Source organism: Balaenoptera borealis (assembly GCF_965194805.1).
Source record: "Balaenoptera borealis genome assembly, chromosome: 1".
Lineage (NCBI taxonomy): Eukaryota > Metazoa > Chordata > Mammalia > Artiodactyla > Balaenopteridae > Balaenoptera > Balaenoptera borealis.
In genome coordinates this window covers 27,568,821-27,591,232 of record NC_138860.1, presented here as the reverse complement: position 1 = coordinate 27,591,232, position 22,412 = coordinate 27,568,821, and the positions used below count along the sequence as shown (strand labels likewise).

The 22,412-nt window shown below is 46.5% G+C and overlaps 2 protein-coding genes across 2 annotated transcripts in view; one reads left to right on the top strand and one right to left on the bottom strand.

Moving 5' to 3' along the window:
* The window catches only part of CATSPERE (catsper channel auxiliary subunit epsilon), a 422,009-nt gene that overhangs the window by 343,134 nt on the left and 56,463 nt on the right, over nt 1-22,412 (top strand). The gene's annotated exons all lie outside the window — the stretch shown is intronic.
* Nucleotides 18,089-21,199, bottom strand: LOC309605502 (uncharacterized protein C1orf202). Its single transcript, XM_082341485.1, has one exon. The coding sequence runs from the start codon at nt 18,598-18,600 to the stop codon at nt 18,205-18,207; it is 396 nt and encodes a 131-aa protein (XP_082197611.1). The 5' UTR covers nt 18,601-21,199; the 3' UTR covers nt 18,089-18,204.

The following is a 22,412-nucleotide window of genomic DNA, read 5'->3' as shown; positions in this document are numbered from 1 at the left end:
CGAGTGTGATAATACTGGTTACCTTGTGCTACTTGAAAGTCTTTGATTATAAATGTCTTTGATTAATAAAATGGGGAAAATAAGCTTGAGTAAAATACAACTTTTTAATATGAAAGAACAAACTAATAAATGTAGCCAGGCAGATTAAAAGTTTCAAAACAGGCTCCATAGGAGAAAAAACATTAAAGTAATTCTTGGTGATGCCTCTCAGGGGGCCCATGGAGCCAGCCCTTTCCTCCTCCCAGGGGACAGTCATGAACATGATGTCCACCACATGCCAGGACTCGAATCCTCACCACGACTCGAGGAGAGATGCTGTTACGCATTTCACAGAGGAGCTTGCAGAACAGGTCCAAAGGTAGATCCATCTGGTCACCTATAGAGCCTAGGCTTTTCCTACCAGGGTTCAATGGCCCCAAAGGAGACATCACTGCTTATTTTACTACAGTTGGTGATTTCCTGTCCTCAGACTTATCCTCTCTTCTCATACATGGGTGACATGGGGTCCAGGCCTGAGCCTAGTAGGTATTCTGACAAGTTTGGACCCTTCTGCAGGAAAGGCTACCGGAGTCTGTTGATGCAGAGGACTCACCCCAAGGAAAGACAGAACTGGGACAACTAGTTTGGCCAGGAACTGAGCTTTCATCATTAGAAACCAAGAGAGGAGAGAGTGTTGCTGCCGCTCAGATTGGTCCTTGGTCTAGCCCTCCATGGACACCTGTTCAATGCTTATAGAAAGGGAGCTTGAACAAAATCTGAAAGGACCATCATAAAATCTGAAAGGATCCTTCATCCGAAGTCCTGTAAGAGCCGAACAACCCCCAGTAGGTCTATTATGTTCCCTTCCCTTGAAACTCAGGCATTAGACTGAGCACTGGCCTCCCCCTGGGGGAGCAGTGTCACCCTGTGTGATTCAGCACCTGTCCCTCCCCAGGTGTGCACCTCAGCTCAGTGAGCGCTTCCCCCCTAAGTCCCCAGCGGCCCTCAAGTCAGACATTTGTGTGGGTCATGAGCAGTCTGCAGCAGTCCCCTGTGACCCTGCACCAGCTGCAGGGCCAGGTGCTGGGCCCTGCGACCTTGGGACAAGTCAGGCCTCAGCCACCCAGGGCCCCGGGTTGGGCATCTGTTTGCTCCCACTTGCTCATTTAGTTCTCAGCATAGCAGCTCAGGGTGAGAGGCTGTGAGGAAGCAAGTTCCTTCTGGCAGGACGAGGCCAGCACCAGCTAGGGAGGGACTCCAGCTCCACAGCCCTTCGTAGCATGTGGGTGCTGCATGACCGAGAATGTGCACCTGCTGGAGAGGACCAGGTCAGCATCCAGGAAAGACAAACTTACATGTTAAGCACAGGTGATGAAGATGCTAATAACTTGTGAGACAGACACAGAACTCAGAAGATGGGTTAAGTATAGCTAATTAGTTAGTTACCTGTGAGACATATTCAATATAGATAAAATAAGTAGAGCACATGCGTGCTAAAGAGCAAGGATGGATGGGAAGACCAAGGAGGCACGTGAAGCTGCAAATATTCATTATACACTGTATGATACCCTGGAACTCCAAATACCACAATACAGTAAAACACATTTATTTTTTTACCAAATACCACAATACAGTAAAATGCGGCCGAGGCACCAAAACTCACTAGATATGCAAGATGTACATGAGGTACTCAATAGTCATGAGTCTTAAATTGGTCACTGTTTTTAGAATGTACCAGGTATGATAAGACACGCAGACACAGAAATGACTGTCCTGAAGGAAGGCATCTTTATACTCACAAATCCCTGGAAACAGTTATGCCAGGCCACATGGGGAAGCACCTGGGTGAGTTAGGAGGTAGAATAAGTGAGGGGAAAGCATGGGCAGGAGGCTTTATTGTGGTTTTCCTAGAAAGAAACAGGCAAGGCAGGGTAGGCAAACTGAGCAGGCAGAGGATTAGATAGTTTGAATAATTTCGGCAGGCTCTGGGCTATAGGAGCAGTCCCTCATCTTTCCAGTGCCTGGCCCTGGGGTGATTTGGGGCAGGGGGATACTGTCCCAGCCCTGGGGACCTATAGACTCTGGATTATTTGCATATCAAAGGCGGGCTCACAAACAAAGTTGCTGATGATTTCAAGGAATTGGCTAACGCTGGGAGCAGCAGTCCCTCCCCAGGTTTGCCAGGCCCCAAACTGTCAAAGCATCATACAATACAGAAAAGGAAAAAAACATGACTAATACAACCACCCATTGGTGACACCAATCGGCTCCAGCCTGCCAGGCAAACTCTCCAGCGACTCTGTAGGTAACGGATGAGCACAGCTGTGGCCAGGGAAGCTTGTCCTGCATCTCTCCTCAGTAGAGTGAATGTTAACCTCAAACATCTTCACTCTGTTGAGCCACCTTGCCCATCCTCAGCTCTGGTCCTCACAACTACACCATCAGTGGGGTGAGCCAATGTGGCAGAGAGAGAGAGACAATGGGATTCTCCGTGGAGTTAATGAAGCTTAAGCTTCAGGGCCCCTCACTCCCTAGACCCCTAGTGTTCCAGGTGGGGAGGGAATCCAGACTGCTGCCCTGATGAACACTGCATAACTGTGTGCTCTTTCCACCCCACCAGTACCCTATCCCGTGTGTTACCCCATCTCGTCCTCCTTGCTTCAGGCTGTGTGTTTTCAAATGATTCAATACACTGTGTCTCAGCTTGGTCTATGAGCTCTGTTCCTTGGCCTGGGAAAGCTGGCTTAGAGGTGATCACCGGTCAAGGTTGCCTTCCCCTCCCCTGGCTGCTTCACAAAAGGGAGCTTTGGGGCAAGAGACAGCCTTCAGTTTGCAATTATCCATGACTGCCAGTACAGGTTGCAGGGCCTGAAGTCTACACAATATGAAAGTCAGTGTGTATATAGAATGAGAAAAAGAAGTTAAAGCAAATTACAGTAAGTCCCCTACACACGAACGAGTTCTATTCCGAAAGCGTGTTCATAAGCCCAGTTTGTTCATAAGTCAAACAAAGTTAGCCTAGATACCCAACTAACACAATCGGCTATATACTGCTGCCTTTACACTTGCTTCCGGACATCCTGGGCTTGAAATAGAGATACTGTACTATTGTACTCTATATAGTATTGTACAGTACATTACACAAAAGCACAACCACTTGTAGAGGATGCACGCACATGACAATGTATGCCAGACATGTGAACTAACTTACGTGATTGGACATGCGAATGCACGTTTGCATCTTTGAGAAGTTTGCAGCTTGAAGGTTCGTCTGTAGGGGACTTACTGTACTGGAGTCTCGGAGATTCTGGCTCTTTAGTTTTTGTTTTGTTTTTCAGACCTCTTCAGTCAGTTTACCAGAAATGCGTGCATGGAGAAGCTCCCTGATCACCTCCCACTTCCTTCCCCACCTGGACACTGGGGACCTGGCCACCCCACCTGGACAATGGGGGCCTGACGCTCACGCCTGTTGCTTGCAATGGGAGAAGACAGGGAACATTCATTCTAGTCCCAGCCCTGACATGTGGGACAAGTTCACTTCCTTTCTCTGAGCCCAGTTCCCTCCTCTGTAAAAGGAGGGTATTGCTGCTCCCCAAGGTCACTTTCTACTGGTTCAGTGTAACATGCATAGGTAGCTTCCACATAGGCTCGGGAAAGGTCCCACCTGGCCCAGGAGGTGGGCCTGGGAGAAAGAAGAGCAGGTGATTCAGCGACCCACCGAGGCCTTTCCCCACAGCTCCCACCCCTCCAAGGTGATCCCTGAGTTGCAGGCCTAAGAATCTCCTGGGAAGTTTAAAACACAGATTCCCTTAGGCATTGCTTCCCAATAGACTGAGTCAACAGATCCTATGGACCCCAGGAATATGCACGTCTAACCAACACCACAGTAGGTTCTGACTCAGGTGCCAGCCAACCGTTCTTAATGGAACGCTGGCTTAAGGAAGGATGGGGGGTGGGGGGGAACACAGGAAGCTTCCTCCCTGAACCTGTCTGGGCTGTGTTACCTCAGCTCAAGTAGTGTGGGCCTACAAGGAAGGAAAGCAAGATGTCCTGAGCACTTCGGTGCACCTTTATGTCATCCCATGTAATCCTCACAGCTGAGAGAAAAAGGGAGGTTCTGAGGAATAAACATAAGTGGCCCTTGGTAAAGCAAAGAGCCTGGAGACAAACTCAAGTCTCCTCTGAAGCCTGTGCTCTTTCTTATGTCTCAGGTGCCCTGGGAGAAATGGAGAACGTGTTTACTGAGCACCTACTATGTGCCAGGCCGTCTCCTGTACATTTCTTCATGTAGTCCTCATCTAGCCTGTATGGATGTCACTATCCACATTTTAGAGATGGAAAATTGGGACTCAGGAAGATTGAACAACTTTCCCATGGTCAAACAGCTGGTAAGAGGCAAGCAGAGCAGATATGCAAGCCCACCACGACTGGCTCTCCCATTTCCCACGTGCTGCCCGCCCTCCAGCTCTGTCGCTTGACTCTCTCCATCGCTCGCTTGCAATTTCACTGATGCTGACAGTCTTCCCTAAGGCCGCCTGGTACAGCCTGGCAAGGAGAGAGACTACCATTTCCCACACTGTCGGTGCCCACTGCACTGCACTGCCAAAGGATGGAAGTCAGTCAGGAGACTCCACACCATCCATGATCAACCGCTTCATCAGCGAGATGCCAGTTAGCAAGCAGCCTATTGCTAACAGGGCTTCAGGGGTGGACCAAGGATCTGCTGGACTTGAAAGCTGCATCATTCTGACCTTATGGGACTGTCATCATCTATCCTCGCACAGTGCTGACTGGGTCTGTCCCCAACCCCTCTGTCAGGCCATCTGCAAAAATTTTTGGCTTGAATGGCAAAAAAGCAATAGAGATCACTCTTTACTTATCTATTATTTATCTTCCCTTCTTCTCTAAAATTCTCTCTTTAGCGAATCAGGGTTCTCTAAACCCCACATTTTATTTAGATATTCAATTCCCTGAAATGTTGACCTTATTCCCTGGGCCAGGGGTAAACCCTGATAGTCTTACCTATTAACGGTAACCCCATTCCCCTTCTGGCCATTGAGACAGAAGTGAAGTCTGCTGGGGGACTCTGAAAAAGTCTTCCTCCCTCTTATGAAGAAGATTGGAAGATAGAGTCCTCCTCTTCTTTTGGATGCTCTCATATTTAAAAGATACATGGGAACTGCCATATTGCGTCTAATAGCCTAAAGATAGAGAGGCACAACACCAAAGAAGGCAGAACATAAAGATGGAAAAACTTGGGTCTTTTATGCTTTAGTGAGCTGCTGATCACCCAACCTGGAACTGGTCTCCCTGTGGGTTTCTTATAACGTGAGATAATGTCCTTATTTGTAAGCCACTTTGTTTTTTTGTTTTGTTTTGTTTTGTTTTTTCACATATAACATTTTATTTTAAAAAATTCACAGAAAGATACAAAGTAATAGACCCATGACCATTTCCCCATCCTCCGCCAATATTAACGTTATATGTAACTGTACTATAATATCAAAACTAAGAAACTTACATTAGTACAGTATGTAAAACTTATTTATATTTCACCATTGTACTCATGTGTCTCTCTGCGTGTCTAGATCTGTACAATTTTATCACACATGTAGCTTTGAGTATCCACCACCAAATCAAAATATTCAATGATACCATCACTACAAGACTTCCTTGTGCTACCCTTTTATAGCTGTACCCATGCCCTCCCCACTAATCCCAGGCAACCACTAATCTGTTTACCATGTTTACAATTTTTCATTTAAAGAATGCTGTACAAGTGGAACATATAGTAAGTATCCTTTTGAGATTGACCTTTTTTCATGCAACCTAATTCCTTAGAGGCTCAGTCAAGTTGTTTCATGTATCAATTGTTCATTCATTTGTATTGCTGAGTAGTATAGCATGGTACAGATGTATAACACTTTGTGCATCCATTCACCCATTGAATGACATTTGGATATTTTCCAGTGTTTGATAGTTATGAATAAAGTTTCCATAAACAATTGTGTCAAATTTTCTGTTTGAAAATAAGTCTTCATTTCTCTGGGATACATGCCCAAAAATGTAATTGTTGTGTCATATGGCTATACACCTATCAAAAAGACTAAGATGAAAAATAGTAATAACAAAAAATCCTTGTGGGAATGCAGAAACCTGGTCACATATACATTCCTCTTGGGAATGTAATATGATACAACCCCTCGGGAAATAATTTAAGTGGTTCAATTGTAAGCCACTTTGAATTGAGTTTCTATTGTCCAAGCCAAAAGCATCCTAACCCATCCATCCAAACAGCCCAGGGGTCAATCTGGCTTTGGGCACAGCTTTATCCTATCTTCTTAGCTAAGCTCATATGATGTGTCAGGACCCAGTTTCTCCCCATTTCTCAGCTCCACCTCCTCAGTACTGGCTCCAGTCTCAGGCAGGCCCTCTCCTCAAGGTGCCACTATGGCTGCAGCATGGGTGGGCTACAGGCATCCTCATTTGGGGCCAGCAGAAAAGAGCCTGTGTACCAAAGTCTGCTGTGACTAGACCCACTTGGGAAACTTGCCCATCCCTGACCCAAACCCCACAGCCGCAAAACGGAATAGGTTGACTGGCTTAAGACAAGATCTCAAACAGGGGTACATATTAGAACTAACCAGAGCAATTTTAAAAATGCATATTACTAAATGAAAGAAGCCAATTTCAAAAGACTATATACTGTATGATTCCAATTATATGACATTGTGGAAAAGATAAAACTATAGAGACAGTAAAAAGATCAGTGGTTGTCAGGAGTTTATTGCCGGGGTTGGGGGGAGGAAGGGATGAATAGACAAAGCACAGAAGGTTTTTTATTTTTATTGGAGTATAGTTGATTTGCAATGTTGTGTTAATTTCTACTGTACAGCAAAGTGAATCAGTTATACATATACACATATCCACTCCTTTTTAGATCCTTTTCCCCACGTAGTTCATTACAGAGTATTGAGTAGAGTTCCCTGTGCTATACAGTAGGTCCTTATTAGTTATCTATTTTATATATAGCAGTGTGTATATGTCAATCCCAGGCTCCCAATTTATCCCTCCCCCCGCACAGAGGGTTTTTAGGGCAGTGAAACTGCTCTGTATGATACTATAATGGCTGATACATGCCATTATACATTTGTCAAAACCCAGAGAATTAAAACACCAAGAGTGAACCCTAATGTTGTAATCAAGCAGAACCCTGTGAGGCCTTCCCGGGGCAGGCCCTCCCCCCATATCCTCTGCTTTAGCTCCTCTCTGAAGTATGCACATTTCCTGAGTTGTTTTACAGATGTGAACCCCACCCCACCCCCCCACCCCCCCACCAATCCCCACTAAATAGAAGACGCTAACTACTTGATGACCATGAGCACGCAGCCCCCAGGCCTCCTGGAGCCTAAGGATTGATAATGTTAACCCCTGTGACACCACCCTGTTACCTCACCATCAGCCAGTCAGAGAATTATGCATGAGTATATTATGATCACATACCCTGTGACCTCCTTCCCTCACCTGACCTTTAAAAATGCTTTGCTGAAAACTTTCGGGGAGTTTGGGGTTTTGGGGGGGCATGAGCCACCCGTCTCCTTGCATGGCCCTGCAATAAACCTTTCTCTCCTCCAAACTCCAATGTTTCAGTTTGTTTGGCCTCACTACTGGGGTGCACGCTAGCAATGTAAACCATGGACTCTGGGTAATAATGATGTATGAATGTAGGGTCATCAGTTGTAACAAATATTCCACTCTGGGAGGAGATGTGAATAATGGGGAGGCTATGCATGAGCGGGAGCAGAGAAGGGCTAGACGGGAACTCTGTACTTTCTGCTCAGTTTTGCTGTGAACCTAAAACTGCTCTGGAAAGTCAAGTCTATTAAAAAACAAATCAAAAACCTATGCCCAGGCCCAACCCGTAACAATTAAACCAGACTCTCTGGGGGTGGAGTCCAGCGCTTTTTAACTCCTCAGGTGAATCAGGATTGAGAACCACTGGTAAAGCCAATCAGAACCCATCTCTGGACCTGGGAGTAGAGTCAGTTGATCTTTTGCAAACCTAATAGCTAAGACTAGGGGGAGGGGGTGTTCTTACCAAGCAGCATGAGAAATGAATACTGAGCAGCCGCAAGCACACACGCATGAGAGATGAGGGCAACTGTCAAGGACAACGTACCCAGCTGGATTCCTATTCCATCAGCTGACAGCTCCAGAATTAAGCAAGACCGTGTCCCCCACTGTCACAATGTTGCTGACAGGCTTCTGTTTTGAATATGGAGATAAGCATCCTGACTTACAAGTATGGACTTCTTTTCCACGAGGAAGAACAGGTCTTGCATTCCTCCATACCTCCTCCCACCCCCCCAGATCCTCTTCGGGTGAACACAGAGACTAGGAGTAATAGTCTGGGGCTCTAATAGAAAAACAGAATAGTGTATAAATCTGATTGCCCTTTCCAGGTATACAGCTTGCAGCAATGGCTTCTTATTAACCCTATTCTAACTGAAGGTATAATAGAATTAAACCATTAGTTCTGACCTAATGAAATCCCTGCTTGTGGTTTCCAATTTCATATCACTTTCTGGGGTCCATAGATCTGCCTTAAAACAAACAAACAAAAAAAACGAGACCATAAGCAGCTCCATCCAGCCTTGGAGGGCTGGGGTCAGGGATCTTGCCACAAGGGGGCAATGAGGCTGGCGGCAGGGGATGGCGTTCCAGGCCTGCATTACTTACTAATCCCAGGATTCTTGTAATGAGACATTACACGGGAAGGCATTTTATAAACTGCCCCTATGTAGAAATAGAGCATTATTCAAAAATCTAGTATATGAAGATGTGCATTCTTTTTAAAATTTAGGAAAGTGTTTGCCACACAAAAGAATTCCTCAGTTTGCAAAAGTGTTTACCTAAGAGTCCTTTGAATGACAAGCTGTCTGCTCTTTTAGGATGATTCAGTCAACAACAGGTGCTGGGAAAATTGGATATCCTTACACAGAATAGAATGAAGTTGGACCCTTACTTTATGCCATTGTCAACGATAAACAAATCCAGACATGAGTTAAAGCGACGAAAACATTTTATTCAGTTACTACTGAAAATAAGGGAAAGAGCTGAGCTCTATTCTGAATTGGCAGAGGTGACTGGGCATTTTAAAGGGAGACTGGCGGCGGTGTCAGTGGAGGCAGTTGGCGGCACAAGTGACAAATGACAAAGGGTTCATCAGTGTCATTGTGATTGGTCAGTGTGACTTGAGCAGCTGTGTCTGCTAACTGGCAATTACTGAAGTTAGGAGGGACTGGGAGACAGAGCCCTACCCTTCCTGATGATTACATTTCAAAGGAATGGCTCTCAGGTCCCTGAGAAAGATGCTCCTCAGTTGTAGGAGATAGTTCTACATCTCAAAGAAACAGAGGAACATTCACAGTTATAAACTTCCTTTAGTAAATGCTCTAAGGAGAGGAGGTCAAGGGCCTATCTTCAGGTGTTGGCTAGAACAAACAATAAACTACTTTGACAGCCCTGAGCTTTTCCAGACAGGAACTCAAAAGGGGGCTGGGTGTCCCAGGGAAGTAGCTTTAGGTGGTTAGAAGTCACGTTCAAGTTTGGCCAAGTCTCCTAGGACAGGGGTTTGAATGGAGAGTTTTTGCCATTCTTAACTATATACAAAAATGAACTTAAAACAGATCAAAGACCTAAACATATGAGCTAAAACTATAAAACTCTTAGGAGAAAACATTGGGTTTGGCAATGATTTCTTGGATATGACACCAAAAGCACAGGCAACAAAAGAAAAAAATAAATTGGACTACACCAAAATTTAAAACTTCTGTGCATCAAAGGACACAAATCAACAGAGTAAAAAGGCAGCCTACAGAATGGGAGAAAATATTCTCAAATTATATATTTTATATGTATATATAAAGAACTCCTATAACTCAAGGGAAAAAAGTTCAATGAAAAAATGGGCAAAGGACTAGAATAGATATTTCTTCAAAAAAGATATACAAATAAACAATAAGCACATGAAAAGATGCTCAACATCACCACTCACTAGAGAAATGCAAATCAAAACCATGATAAGATTCTACCTCACACCCATTAGGATAGCTACTATCAAAAATATAAACAAACAAGCAAACAGAAAATGTTACCGAGTAAGGGCTTGCTGACCCTCGTACACTGAAGCCAATACTATGGCACCAGTTTTTGAGAAAAGAAAAAGATTTATTGTGAGAATGACTGGCAAGGAGACAGGAAACAAGGTTCAAATCTGTCTCTCTAATCCAGGATTGAGGTGAAATTTAAGGGGTTAGGGGCAGAAGCTGATTGGCTAGTCTCTAACCAGTCCATATATGCAGTAACCAAGATATTCAGGGTGCTTGGAAGCTGGATTTTCCTTATTGAAGGACTTCTAGCCTGTGGCTCTGGGGGCAACAGTTCTATTCTTTGAGTTCCATAGATCGAAGATTCTTGGTTCTGGGGTCATCCTAGAAACATGGGTCCCCCTCTTGCACTTGGGCAGTGCTATCTCTGTAAAATAGCTACAGGTTTGATTAATCAACAACCTGTTTTAAGGAAGCAAAACCAGTTTAAGCTGGTCAATGTTTTATGTGCTGTTTCAATAACAAGCAGTGAAGAATTCAAGAAGCTGGAACACTTGCGCTGTTGGTGGGAATGTAAAAGAGTTCAGCCACTATGGAAAACAGTATGGTGGTTCCTCAAAAAATTAAAAATTGAACTACCATATGATCCAGTAATTTCACTTCTGGGTATGTACCCAAAAAATTGAAAGCAGGGTCTTGAAGATGTATTTGTACACCCATGTTCATAGCAGCATTATTCATAATAGCCAAAGGGGAAGAAACCCAAGCGTCCATGACAGATAAACAAAATGTGGTATGTATATACAATGGAATATTATTCAGCCTTAGAAAGGAAGGAAATTCTGATATATGCTACAACATGAATGAACCTAAAGGACTTTATGCTAAGTGAAATAAGCCAAGTGCAAAAGGACAAATACTGTGTGATTCCTTTTTTATGATATACCTGGAATAGTCAAATGCATAGAAACAGAAAGTAGAACCATGGTTGCAGGGGCTTAGGAGGAAGGATGTAACTGAACTGAACTTTGGTCTGCTCGCCTACCATGCAGCAAAGTCACTGGGTTACTGGTGAAGGAAAGTACAGTGTTACTGACACCGGGTTTTGGTGAAGGAAAGTACAGTGTTTATTGCAAGCACCAAGCAAGGAGAATGAGCAGCTCGTGCTCAAAAGACCTGAACTCCTGAATGGCCTTCAGGGAAGGGTTTTTAAAGGCAGCACTTGTGGTAAGGGCTGCAGGGTGCATGACTTTCTTTTGATTGATTGGTGGTGAGGTAACAGGATGATGTTTCAGGAATCTTAATCATCAGCCTCCTGGTTTCAACCAGTCTGGGATCTAGTGCTTGTACTCAGCGTGTAGTCACCATCTTCCAGCTGGGTGGGGTCTTAGTTCCTACAGAACAACCCTGCAGATATGTCAGATTGTTATGTAGGAACTAGGACTCTGTTTTATCACTGAACTATTGTTATTACTTTTCTTGCTTAACTGCTTTTCCTTTGTTTCTGTGTTCCCTCAGTCTCCAATTAGAAACTGCTTGTGCCTGCTCATTGGACCTCAGGGAAGGCCTAGGAGACTAAAGCCTTTTTTCTACAAACAAGAAACGGGGGACGTGGAGGAACTTTTGTACCTGGAAAGGCCCTGCAGGATCCTCCTAGGTTTCAAGGGGAGAATGGAAAGTTGTTGTTTAATGGGTACAGAGTTTCGGTTTTGCAAGATGAAAAGGGTTCTAGAGATCGATGGGGATGGTGGTTATGCAATAATGTGAATGTGCTTAATACCACTTAAAGATGGTTAACATTGATCCCGGGTGGCCTCAGCCTATAGCAGCTTGAAGCAGGATTTCGGTCCCCTGGCCAGAGATTGAAGTCAGGCTGTGGCAGTGAGAATGCTGAATCCTAGCCACTAGACCACGAGGACTGGTGACAAGGCCCTGGCCTGTCGGCTTTGTAGAAATGAATTCCCACAAAGAGACGGAAAGTAGTGAAACAAGTAAAGTGTTTATTAGGAGGAAAAAGGGTATGTGTGAATAGATTCACATGGGCAGACTCAGAGAGAGAGAGTCGTGCCCTTGCGGTAGTTGGAATCACTTATATGGGGCATTTCTTCCAGGTTTCCTCTGGCCAGTCATCTTGCTTGCCTGGCACTGGGTCCATATTTGGTTTATCTCAGGGTCCTCCCCTGTACGCACACACATGTCTTAGCCAAGATGGAGTCTAGTGAAGAGGCCTATGGGTAGGTTGACATCACCTCCTATGGGTGGCGCCCCCTCCCTTTTTGACCCCCGAGGAGCCTTTCTGTGCATGTGCAGTCGGAAAGGTCTCCTTGACCTCGAGAATTAGAAATATGTGGTCTCTTTATCTTTTATCTGGGCAGGGCTCAGCTCATCTTTCATCTTAGAGTATCTATCCACAGGGGGCAAACTCCAGCTACTCAGCCTGGGGCCCATCTATCTCCTGCCTCAAGATGATACATGTTATGTGTATTTTACCACAATTAAAAGTATTTTTTAAATGATTCAAGTCACATAGTGGTTGTCAGGAATATAGTGTTATATAAATGTAAATAAAGTCTACCTGTACCCCTATAAATCAGATTGGGGGCTGGGGAGGCAACTTAAATCTTACCTCTCTCCCTTGGCGGGAAACGGCTGCCTCACGTGCCTACACCTGGCCCTCTATACACCCCTTGGAGCCCCTTAGCAGAGCGAAGGCTCTGGAACTCTGAGCGGGTTGGTCTGTTAGTGAGCTGACACTCCTCCCCTTGGGCTCCTCAGTGGTAACCCAAATATACAGCCTCTCTCCCCTTCTCTTTCAGAGGGTAAAGCATTTTAAGATCTCTCTTGAACACTCTCTGAAACCCAATAGGGCCCTGTGGGACTCTCCTGGATACAAAAGCCTTACCATATTTCTTGTTTGTAGGAAAAAATGCCTTGGCCTCCTAGACCTTCCCTGAGTTCCAAAGGGCAGATTCAAATAGTTCTTAATTAGAGAAATGAGGAAATGCAGAAACAAAGGAAAGGCAGTCAAGAAGCAACAGTGCAGCAATAAAGCAGAGTCCTAGTTCCTCCGCCAGACATGACAATATATCTTTGAGTTCTACAGGAACTAAGTCCGCCACCCAGCTGGAGGATGGTAACTTCAGGCTGAGCACAAGATTCCTGGAGCCTCACCCTGTTACCTCACCACCGACCAATCAGAAGAAAGTCACACGCCCTGCAGCCCTCACCCCAAATTTTGCCTTTAAAAAGTCTTTCCCAAAAACCATTGGGGAGTTCAGGTCTTTTGAGCATGAGCCATCCATTCTCCTTGCTTGGCCCTGCAATAAAACTTCCTCTGCTCTGTACTCCGAAGTTTTAGTTTGTTTGGCCTCACTGTGCGTCAGGCACACAAACTTGGGTTCGACAATATCTTCTCTAAGAAGAACCCCCAGCATCATGGATCTTCCCCCTTGGTTCCCAGCCACCACCCAGAACTCAGAGTTCAGAGCTCCTCAGGAGGCTGACGTCCTTCTCCAAGGAGGCACTGATGGGTGGGGGGACAGGCCTCTCTTTCCCTCACCAGCTCCTTCCTTCAGGCTCCCAAGACCACCGTGGCAGACTGTGCAGGCATGCCAGGCCCTGGGTCCTCTGGTCAGTGGTAAACCAGAGTCCTGATAGTCAGAGCTCTTTTATTCATCCCAGGCCACAGTCTGGATGGATCTACTTAATCTGGACATTACGGTTTTTTTTTTTTCCTTCAAGATCAGAAGAAATCTAAACCATGTTAGGACGGGAAATAATTCCTCACATACCAAGTTGTCTTACTTTATCACTGGAGTCAATGAGCTCCCAAAATTGTGGAGAGTAGGCTTTGCTGTCTTTTTCCTGTTCTATCTGGAATAGAAAAAGAGCTACCTTCACTGGCAGCTCTGTTACTTGAGGAAAAGCTCTGAAATGATGACACTCTCCTTTCGGGAAGGGAGATTTTCCATAGGAAAAGTTTACCAGTTTCCCTCATGTGCTTTCACTTGTTCTTTAACTCAATAAGCATACCTCCTATGTACCAGACATTTATCAAATAAAATTTTCTATTTACAAAAAACCTTCCAGCATCACAGCATTTCTTTTTCTTTTTTTTTTTTCATCTTTATTAGATTATAATTGCTTTACAATGTTGTGTTAGTTTCTGCTGTACAGCAAAGTGAATCAGCTATATGTATACCTATATCCCCTCCCTCTTGGGCCTCCCTCCCACCCTCCCTATCCCACCCCTCTAGGTGGTCACAAAGCACTGAGCTGATCTCCCTGTGCTATATGGCTGCTTCCCACTAGCTATCGATTTTACACATAGTAGTGTATATATGTCCATGCTACCTTCTCAATTTGTCCCACCGTCCCCTTCCTGCCCTGTGCCCACAAGTATCACAGCATTTCTGATCTATAAACTGCACAGAACTTGAAATAAGAAATATTGTTGCCAAGTCTAAGCTTGCTCTGCTCGCCGCACAACAGGCCAATAAATCGGGAGACAAGGTGTTGAGGCAAAGAATATGACTTTATTCAGACAGCCGGCAGACCGAGAAGATGGTGGACTAGGGTCCCCCCAAAACCATCTTATCAGGGTCTGGATGCCAGTTTCTTTTCTAGAACAGAGAGGGGGAGGAGGTGAGGAAGTAAAGTAAAAAAGGCCATTTATCTTGCAAAACATCTCTTCGTGTGGACTGCACTGGGGAGGGAATGTGTTAATTTCTTCTTTTCTGCAGCCATTCACAGGTGGGCAGGGTCAGAATGTCTCTCTGTGAGCTAACAAAGGCACTTTAGTTTAACAGTCAGGCAGAGGGGCAGGGTTCCCTGTGGCAGGCCACTATGTATGCTTACAGCTATAGACAGTGATTATAATAACAAAAGCAACGAAAAGCAAAGGTTAAAGTAAAAGAAACAGATCCAACATGGAGTCAGAATTGGCTCTTCCCTGTTACAATATATCTAAATCCCTGTTTTGCCATTAGAGGTTAGTACAACCTCTCTGAGCCTCGTAGTCCTTTTTAAAAATGTGGTAAGACTGCCTGCCCTGCCACATTCACAAGACTGCATACAGATGAACATGGGAGTAATGACATTATTATAAAGAAAAAGATTTCTTGTTAAAGAGGAAGAAGGGAAGCAAGATAGAAAGGCCAAGCCACCTTTTAGGGCGAAGCAGTCTAGAAACCCCATCTCAAGGCATACAGGGTATAGCATTGGCAAGGATATCTTCCCTCTGGATGCCCACCTCAGGGCTTACACACAATGATAGCCACTAACTCAAACTGAACATCTCAATCATGGTGTCTGCCCATGTCCATTTGTCCACTCTAGTGCAAACTACACAGCCCCCAGCCCACCCCCACTGCCGTTTCAGGGAAGCAATTTAAGTTTCTCTTAAACAGGGGCTTGGACAAGGGGTGGACCCATTGATCCAAAGGCAGCTAGACTCTAGACTGGCTGGCCACCCATGGAGTAGCCTGGCTTCATCCACAGGAACCATGGTAATTACCTGTCAATCAGACCATGTCCTTCAGATCTAGCCAGGAGAATACAGAACAACTGGCTATCAGTGGCGAGAAAGGAAGAGGGTGGATATGATGGGAGGGGGCTCAGGAGTCCCAGAACTGCCTCAAGACCTATGGCTTCTGGCTCCTTACAGCTAACATTTTTCCCCTTGAAGTGGTCTGAGGCAGAGCTACCTTACAGAAATCTGGGGTTAGAAAAGCTTTGGCAAGAGGCAACTAAAAGAGCTTCACTTAAGTGAAGACCCAATCTGACTTACCTCCTCTGGCCAAGAGACATGCTTGGAATATCTGCAAGCATGGAATATCTGCACCAGAAAACACTCAACTAAAAATGGCTGAATATGAGGCACTGCATTTCTTTTTATTGGTTTTTTGCTCAAAGGAAGATGGGATATTGGATGAGGAACAAGTCACAAGCTGGTACTACTCCAGCCCCAGAAGATCAGAAGTTAAAATCGTCACCATGAAATACTGTAAAATTCCAGGGGGTGGGGTATAATGGGGGAAGAGACCACCAGCAGGTACTTTACCCCAAAACCTTACTGTAGCATCTACACCCAACGGCCATGTTTCTGCTGAATTTGGGCTTTGGCAAGAGACACCTGCTGGTATATCAGCCTACCAAATCTAGTAGAAGCTACCATTCTCTTGGTCTGAGAGGAATTCATTATAATCAATGGCCAGGAGGCACCAATCGCAGGTGAACAGCACTACCAAAAATGTAAGACTTTTGTGTGTAAGGGTGAAAATAGGAAGACAGAGGACACACATTAAACCACCATAATAAATTCTCTAAGTTAAACATTTACATTATTCCATGTGCTTATACACAAAGCTGACGTGTGTGTGTGTGTGTGTGTGTGTGTGTGTGTGAATGTATCCGCGCAGACCCAGGCACAGTCTAGACCAATTTCCTTAGCCTCGTGAAGAAGAAGTATTGTAGAGGCCACGGACTGTCAGTCAAATCAAGAAAGGCATAGCTACATTCAAATTAAGGATCAGAGAGAATTAATTCTGCTTTAATTTGGCTCTTTCCTTTCTGAAAGAAATAAACCCAGGAAACATTAAATAGTTGGAATTTCTTACGTGTTATTCAACAGCACCTCTGTTCCAGTGTTTGAGGATTCAGCAATTCGGTATTCTTCTAATGGTTTCTCCCTTTTGGCCTCTTAGTTTCAACCTCTCCAAACAAGGAAGCTTCCATCAGGCTGCTCCCTATGGATGATCCCAAGCATCTTGGGATCCCTGGTCCAATCAGCTATAAGGCAAGAAAGCCCCACTGGTTTCCTTAGAAGGATGGATGCTGGCTATGAGGCTTAATGGCTTTTCTGGTGAAAACGTATTCCCCTATCACAAACCCATAGAATAATTTAAGCTGTCTGGATGATGCCAGGAATAAAGAAATTAGTAAAAGTACAAAATACACCTAACCTCAGTTACAGAGAATTCTGTCCTGTGGGGCCTCCCTTCCCGGCCCCAGCTTTCCGGCCTCTGCCTTGTTTTCTCTGCAGTTCCCAGTTTCCGAGGTTCCGGTCTCGGGATCCCTCATTACTCCCCTACCACTGCAATGAGCTAACCACGTGGTGATCCTCCATGCCCACCCTTCCCCAAAGACTGACTCTCTAGGTCAAGGGCATGGGGAGACCCCCTGGAAGGCCTCAGGAGCTCCCCAGCGACATCAGCAACAGCAAGGGAAGCACTTGGAGGCCCACTGCTCAGTGTTTCTAGTTTGCTAGTTTAAAGGGAGGTTTTGGCCGGGTCGGGCGGGAAGGGAGGACTGTAGTAGGATGGTGAGCGGTCTGGGAGTAGCCCGGAGAGAGACAATTATACCAGTTTAATAATAAATACGTTGACTGCGTAGAGCTCTTTCAGTGTACTTCGAGCACTTTCACTTCTAATATTTTACTTTCACCCCCACAGGCCTGTAGATCCAGAGTATCGTTAGCAAGTTTTTATTGATGAGGAAGAGGAAGAAGTTAAAGACCCACTCAGGAGTCTCCCGGATTCCTCTCCCTTTGCACTTTTATGTCCAGCACAAGTTTTCAAACTCCCCCATCCAGCCTCCAGGCCTTGGTTCTAATGTTGGTTTACACGGGTCCATAAACGCCTGTAAACAAAAGATCAAAGCAGAGTTCGCTCACGTTGATGTGGAGTGAAGACCTCAAGCAACCCTCTTTAAAAGAAAAAAAATTTTTTTAATCCCAGAGGGCCTGGCTCCAACTGAAGACCCCTGCGGCTCCCAGCTCTTACGTGGGTGTTTAGGGAGAGACAATGCCCCCGCGGGGCAGCAGCAGGAGGGATCCGGAGGCCTCTGCAGCTACTGCTTTCCGGCTCGGGTACTGCATCGAGGCCCCTGCCCGAGAGAAACAGGAGGACGGAGCCAGTTCACTTCACCAAAACCTCAACACGGAGTCGCTTGGTTTCAAATGAATGTCAACACCCCCAAAAAAAACAAAAAACAAAACTGGGTTCTTTCATTCAAATGGAATTCGGTTTATTTTCATTTCTTGTCTTTACTAAATGAAACGAAGCCAAAGCTCCGGGTGCAGGGGCCGGGGCGGGGCAGGGTTCCCGGCGGCCGCGGCCTAGTCGCCGACCTGCGCGCGGTGCAGCGCCAGCAGCGGGATCTCCTCCAGCCTCTCGGGCCGCTCCCCGCGCCACAAACAGCGCCGCCTCCACACCGCCAGCTTCTGCAGCAGCCTCCGCAGGCTCGCGGGGCCCCAGCGGCCGCGCTCCTGGGCCGCCGGCCCGGGCCGCATGTACCGGGCCTTCTTCCTGCGCGCACCGCGGGCCGCGCCTCGCGGGAAGAGCCGCCGCCAGCACCACCAGCCCGAGCAGGAGCCGCAGTCGCCGGCCGCGCGCCGTCCCTCCGCCTCGGGCTCGGCGAACGGCAGGCCGCCCCGCTTCAGGCGCGCCATCCTCTCCAGCAGCCCGTGCCGCGCGCCGCCGCGCTGGGGGCCGCTGGACCGCGCGTCCGCCATGCCAGGCCTGGGCCTCTCCTACGTACGAGCGCGCCGGGCGGGGGCCGCGGCCCGAGACTCGGGAACCCAAGGGCCGGGCGGCTCGGCGGAGGCCTCAAGACGCGGAAGGGCCGCTCGAGTCCTTTCTGCCGCCTCCCGGAGTGCGCCCCGCGGCCTTCCCCAGTAGGCGTTGCCAAGGAGACCCGAACGCTGACCCCACAATGCCCGGCAGAGGCCTCCGCTCCGGGTACCGAACGCAAACCCCCAGCCCCAGCAAGTGAGGAGACACCAGGATCCAGAGTCCCAAGTGATTGATTCCTCGGTCCACCAATAAGCCAGCCGAATTCGCTGTTATCTTCAGACATGGCCTCAAACAGACCACAAGGGGCCCAGGAGGTTCCTGAGCTCCAGAGCCACGTTTACTGTATTAGGCGTCGACCCAGAAGGTGGTTGCACAGCCTTCACCAGACCAAGGCTTGGATCTCAGTCCCACGCTTGTGTTGCCCTGGAGGCTTCCAGTATTTTGTGAACTGGTTTCAGGCGTCCTGTATTTTTCGGCCAGCGGGGAACCAGAGTTTCAGGAAAGCTCTCAAAAAAACCTGATTTTCTTCATGTGACCTCACCTAAAAGCCTCTAGCCTTGTAGGATTATGATTGATTTTTTTTTTCAATAGATTTTTCTGATGGCAAACGTAAGATTTTTGTGGAATTTTTGAAAAACACAAATACAGAGAAGAAAACATCTTTTTTTCCTGCTTCTTTGTACACTTTTTCACACTTGTTAATTTTGTCAAATTCAAGTAAGGAAAAGCTAAAATAATAGCTACCATGTATCGTGCTTATTATGTGCTGAGCACTCTTCCTAACATTTTGTATAATTTTTCTCATTTATTTTGTAGCCCACTGACAAGTGAGCAGGACCAGGAGTGAGTCTGCCTGAGTTTGAATTCTGGCTCCCACGGTTACTAGCTTTAACTTTGGGCAAGTTACCTAACCTCTCAGTGCCTCCAGTGCCTCAGTTTATTCATCTGTAAAATTGGTATAATAACAATCCTACCTCTCCGGGAGTTATTGTGAGAATTAAATGAGATAAGATACATAAGCATTTAGCATACACTAGGCAGACAGTAAGTGCACAATGAGTCAATTATTTATACAATCCTCACAACAACTCAAGTGAAGTGGTTCCCAAATGAAAAATTCCCACTTTGCTGACTGAGAAAACTAAAGCCTGGAGAGGTAAAATCATTTACCTGAGATGACATAGCTTTTAAGTTAAGGAGACATGATTTGAACCCCAGATTCTTTGAACCCAGGATAATAAATTACTCTGCTGCTGTTGAGCTTTCAACTATTTGCCCTACCAGTACAGCATGCCTTCTTCTAGTACATTTATCCTCCAGAACACCCACAGTCAATAGTTAGGGGTCAGCATTTAATATTTGTGTAGCCTTTGGATGAAAAAAACAAAACAAAACACAAAACAGGAGGGGGGAAAAAAAAACATAAACAGCTATCCAGTCCTTATTTCTAGCAATTTTTAAAATTTCCAATCACCTTGGCAGGAGCCTTTCAGTTCCCATCACCCTTGAGTACACCCTAACAGTAAGTGTCCTTTGTGTGCCCCTCACCTGGGCATGACCACACGGGGCCAACCCCCAGAAGCCATTCCCCTTTAAGAACTGCTTTATGTTTCATTTGCCTCTTCCCCAGCTCTCCATGGGTGCCTCCTTGTATTCAGGCTGTCTGTGCTTCCTGCCCCCTGAACCAAAGAGTGAGTGCAAGGTAAGTCCTGGCAGACATGGCTGGTAACAAAACAACAAGCCCCAGCTCTGACATATTGTTTATATGAACAGTGCAAGGAAGAGCAGCCAAAGATGCCAACTCCCCGCAGCCGAGCACAGGGCAGCACTGAAACAGAAGGGCCAGATGACTGCAACGCAAATGGAGGGGCACCCTGTTGCTGAGGAGCTGACGCCAGGCTGCAGCTAGTTTACAGCCTGCAACTGTGCCCAAGAGCAGGGAGGACAAGGCAGAAAGTCTCATGCATCATGGGAACCTGAGAGGGGAGGAAAAACTATCTCACAACCACCTCCCAGGAAGATAGGAGGCAAGTAGAAAATGGTCTTGCAGTTCCTTACAAGCCTCACATGGCCTCACGCTCCAGCAAGATTACAGGCTGTTCTGCCAAGATGTGGCTTCAGCTACAATTCGAGCCTGGCCCGTGTGGCCTATGTGGATGTGTACGAGGTCCCCAGGGCACCATGACAGAGCCATTTCCCTGCACAAACCAACTCACATGCTTCCTGAATCTTTTTCTAGCTGTTATGGGCTGAATTTTGTGCCCCCGAAATCCATATGTTGAAGTCTGAACCCCTAGAACCTCAGAATGTGACTATATTTGAAGATAGGGTCCAAATAGGTAATTAAGTTACAATGAGGTCATGAGGGTGAGCATAATCCAATATGACTGGTGCCCTTATATGAAGATCAGAACACAGACATGCAGAGAGGGAAGCCCACATGAAGACACAGGAAGAAAGTGGCCTCCTACAAGCCAAGGAGAGAGGCCTCATAAGAAACCAAACCTGCCAACACCTGATCTTGGACTTCCAGCCTCCAGAATTGTGAGAAGATAAATTTCTGTTGTTTAGCCACGCAGTCTGTGGTATTTTGTTAGGTGGCCCTAGCAAACTAATAACACTGGCTGACTGGCTTTGCCTCCTATTTTATTCTGCCTCAAGCCCCCTCTTGTTCCTCGGTCACTCCACTCTCGAGACACCAGGAGGCACCTGCTTGGCACTCCTGTGTGCAGGCTTCTCCTTACACAGGTTCACTGTGTGGATGCTCTTGGTGCAACTCCTGCCAGGCCTGTGCATCTGCCACTGCTCTCGGGGCCCCCAGTGTCCCCAGGCCACCAGAGGAGGTCTGGGCAGCCTCAAACAGAGCCTCAGGCCTGCCTCAGAGATTGGAGTCTTCAGACACTTGTCACCATGCACAGCCACTGAGTCGTAGAAGACGCTGGGTCTAGGGTTGCCAGAGAAAATACGGGATGCCCAGTTAAATTTGAATTTCAGGTAAACAACAAATAATGTTTCACTATCAGTATATCCCAAATATTGCATAGGCATACATACACTAAAAAATTATTTCCCTGAAATTCAAATTTAACTGGGCTTCTGTCATTTCATTTGCTACCCTACCGGGGGTCCTGGGAGAGTCCAGGGCACTCTCCATTAAGGCACCTTGAGGGAGTTCCCCAGGTCCCTCAGCAGATGTCCTGGACCAAAAGCTGCAGCACTCTCCACGGCCCGGAGCCCCAGTAGAAGCAGGCTTCTCAGGCCCGCCTTGTCCCAACCCAGGTACCCAGAATAGCCTCAGAGACCTGGAGTCTCCGAAGTTAGGAAGAGCAAGAAGGGCCAGCAGATTTGGACAGAGTCAAACCCAGAAAAAGAGGCAGAATAGCATCGTTAAGAGCGTTAGCTTTAGGGTCATACAGAGCTGATTCAGAGTTAGCAACGTGGCTCAAGTCGTGGGTGCTCTCGCAACCTCAGCTGTCTCATCAGAGCACAGGCTGCTGCTCCCACCTAACACTCGTCTGTCACGAGGAGCGAACGAGACAGGTCGTGTCAGGCCCTAACGTACGGCCTGACACAAAACAGGTGCTTGAGAAATGCTAGCGCTGCTGAGGTGGAATCCTCTCCATTTCCACCTGCTTACATCTCCTGCCCTAAACTCTCCTAGCAAACACAGGTCCTCCCAACGTGAGTCCCAGCAGGGCCTTTGTTTCTGAAGGCCTGGAGCTAATGGCAAGCTCTGGGAGCTCAAACTCCT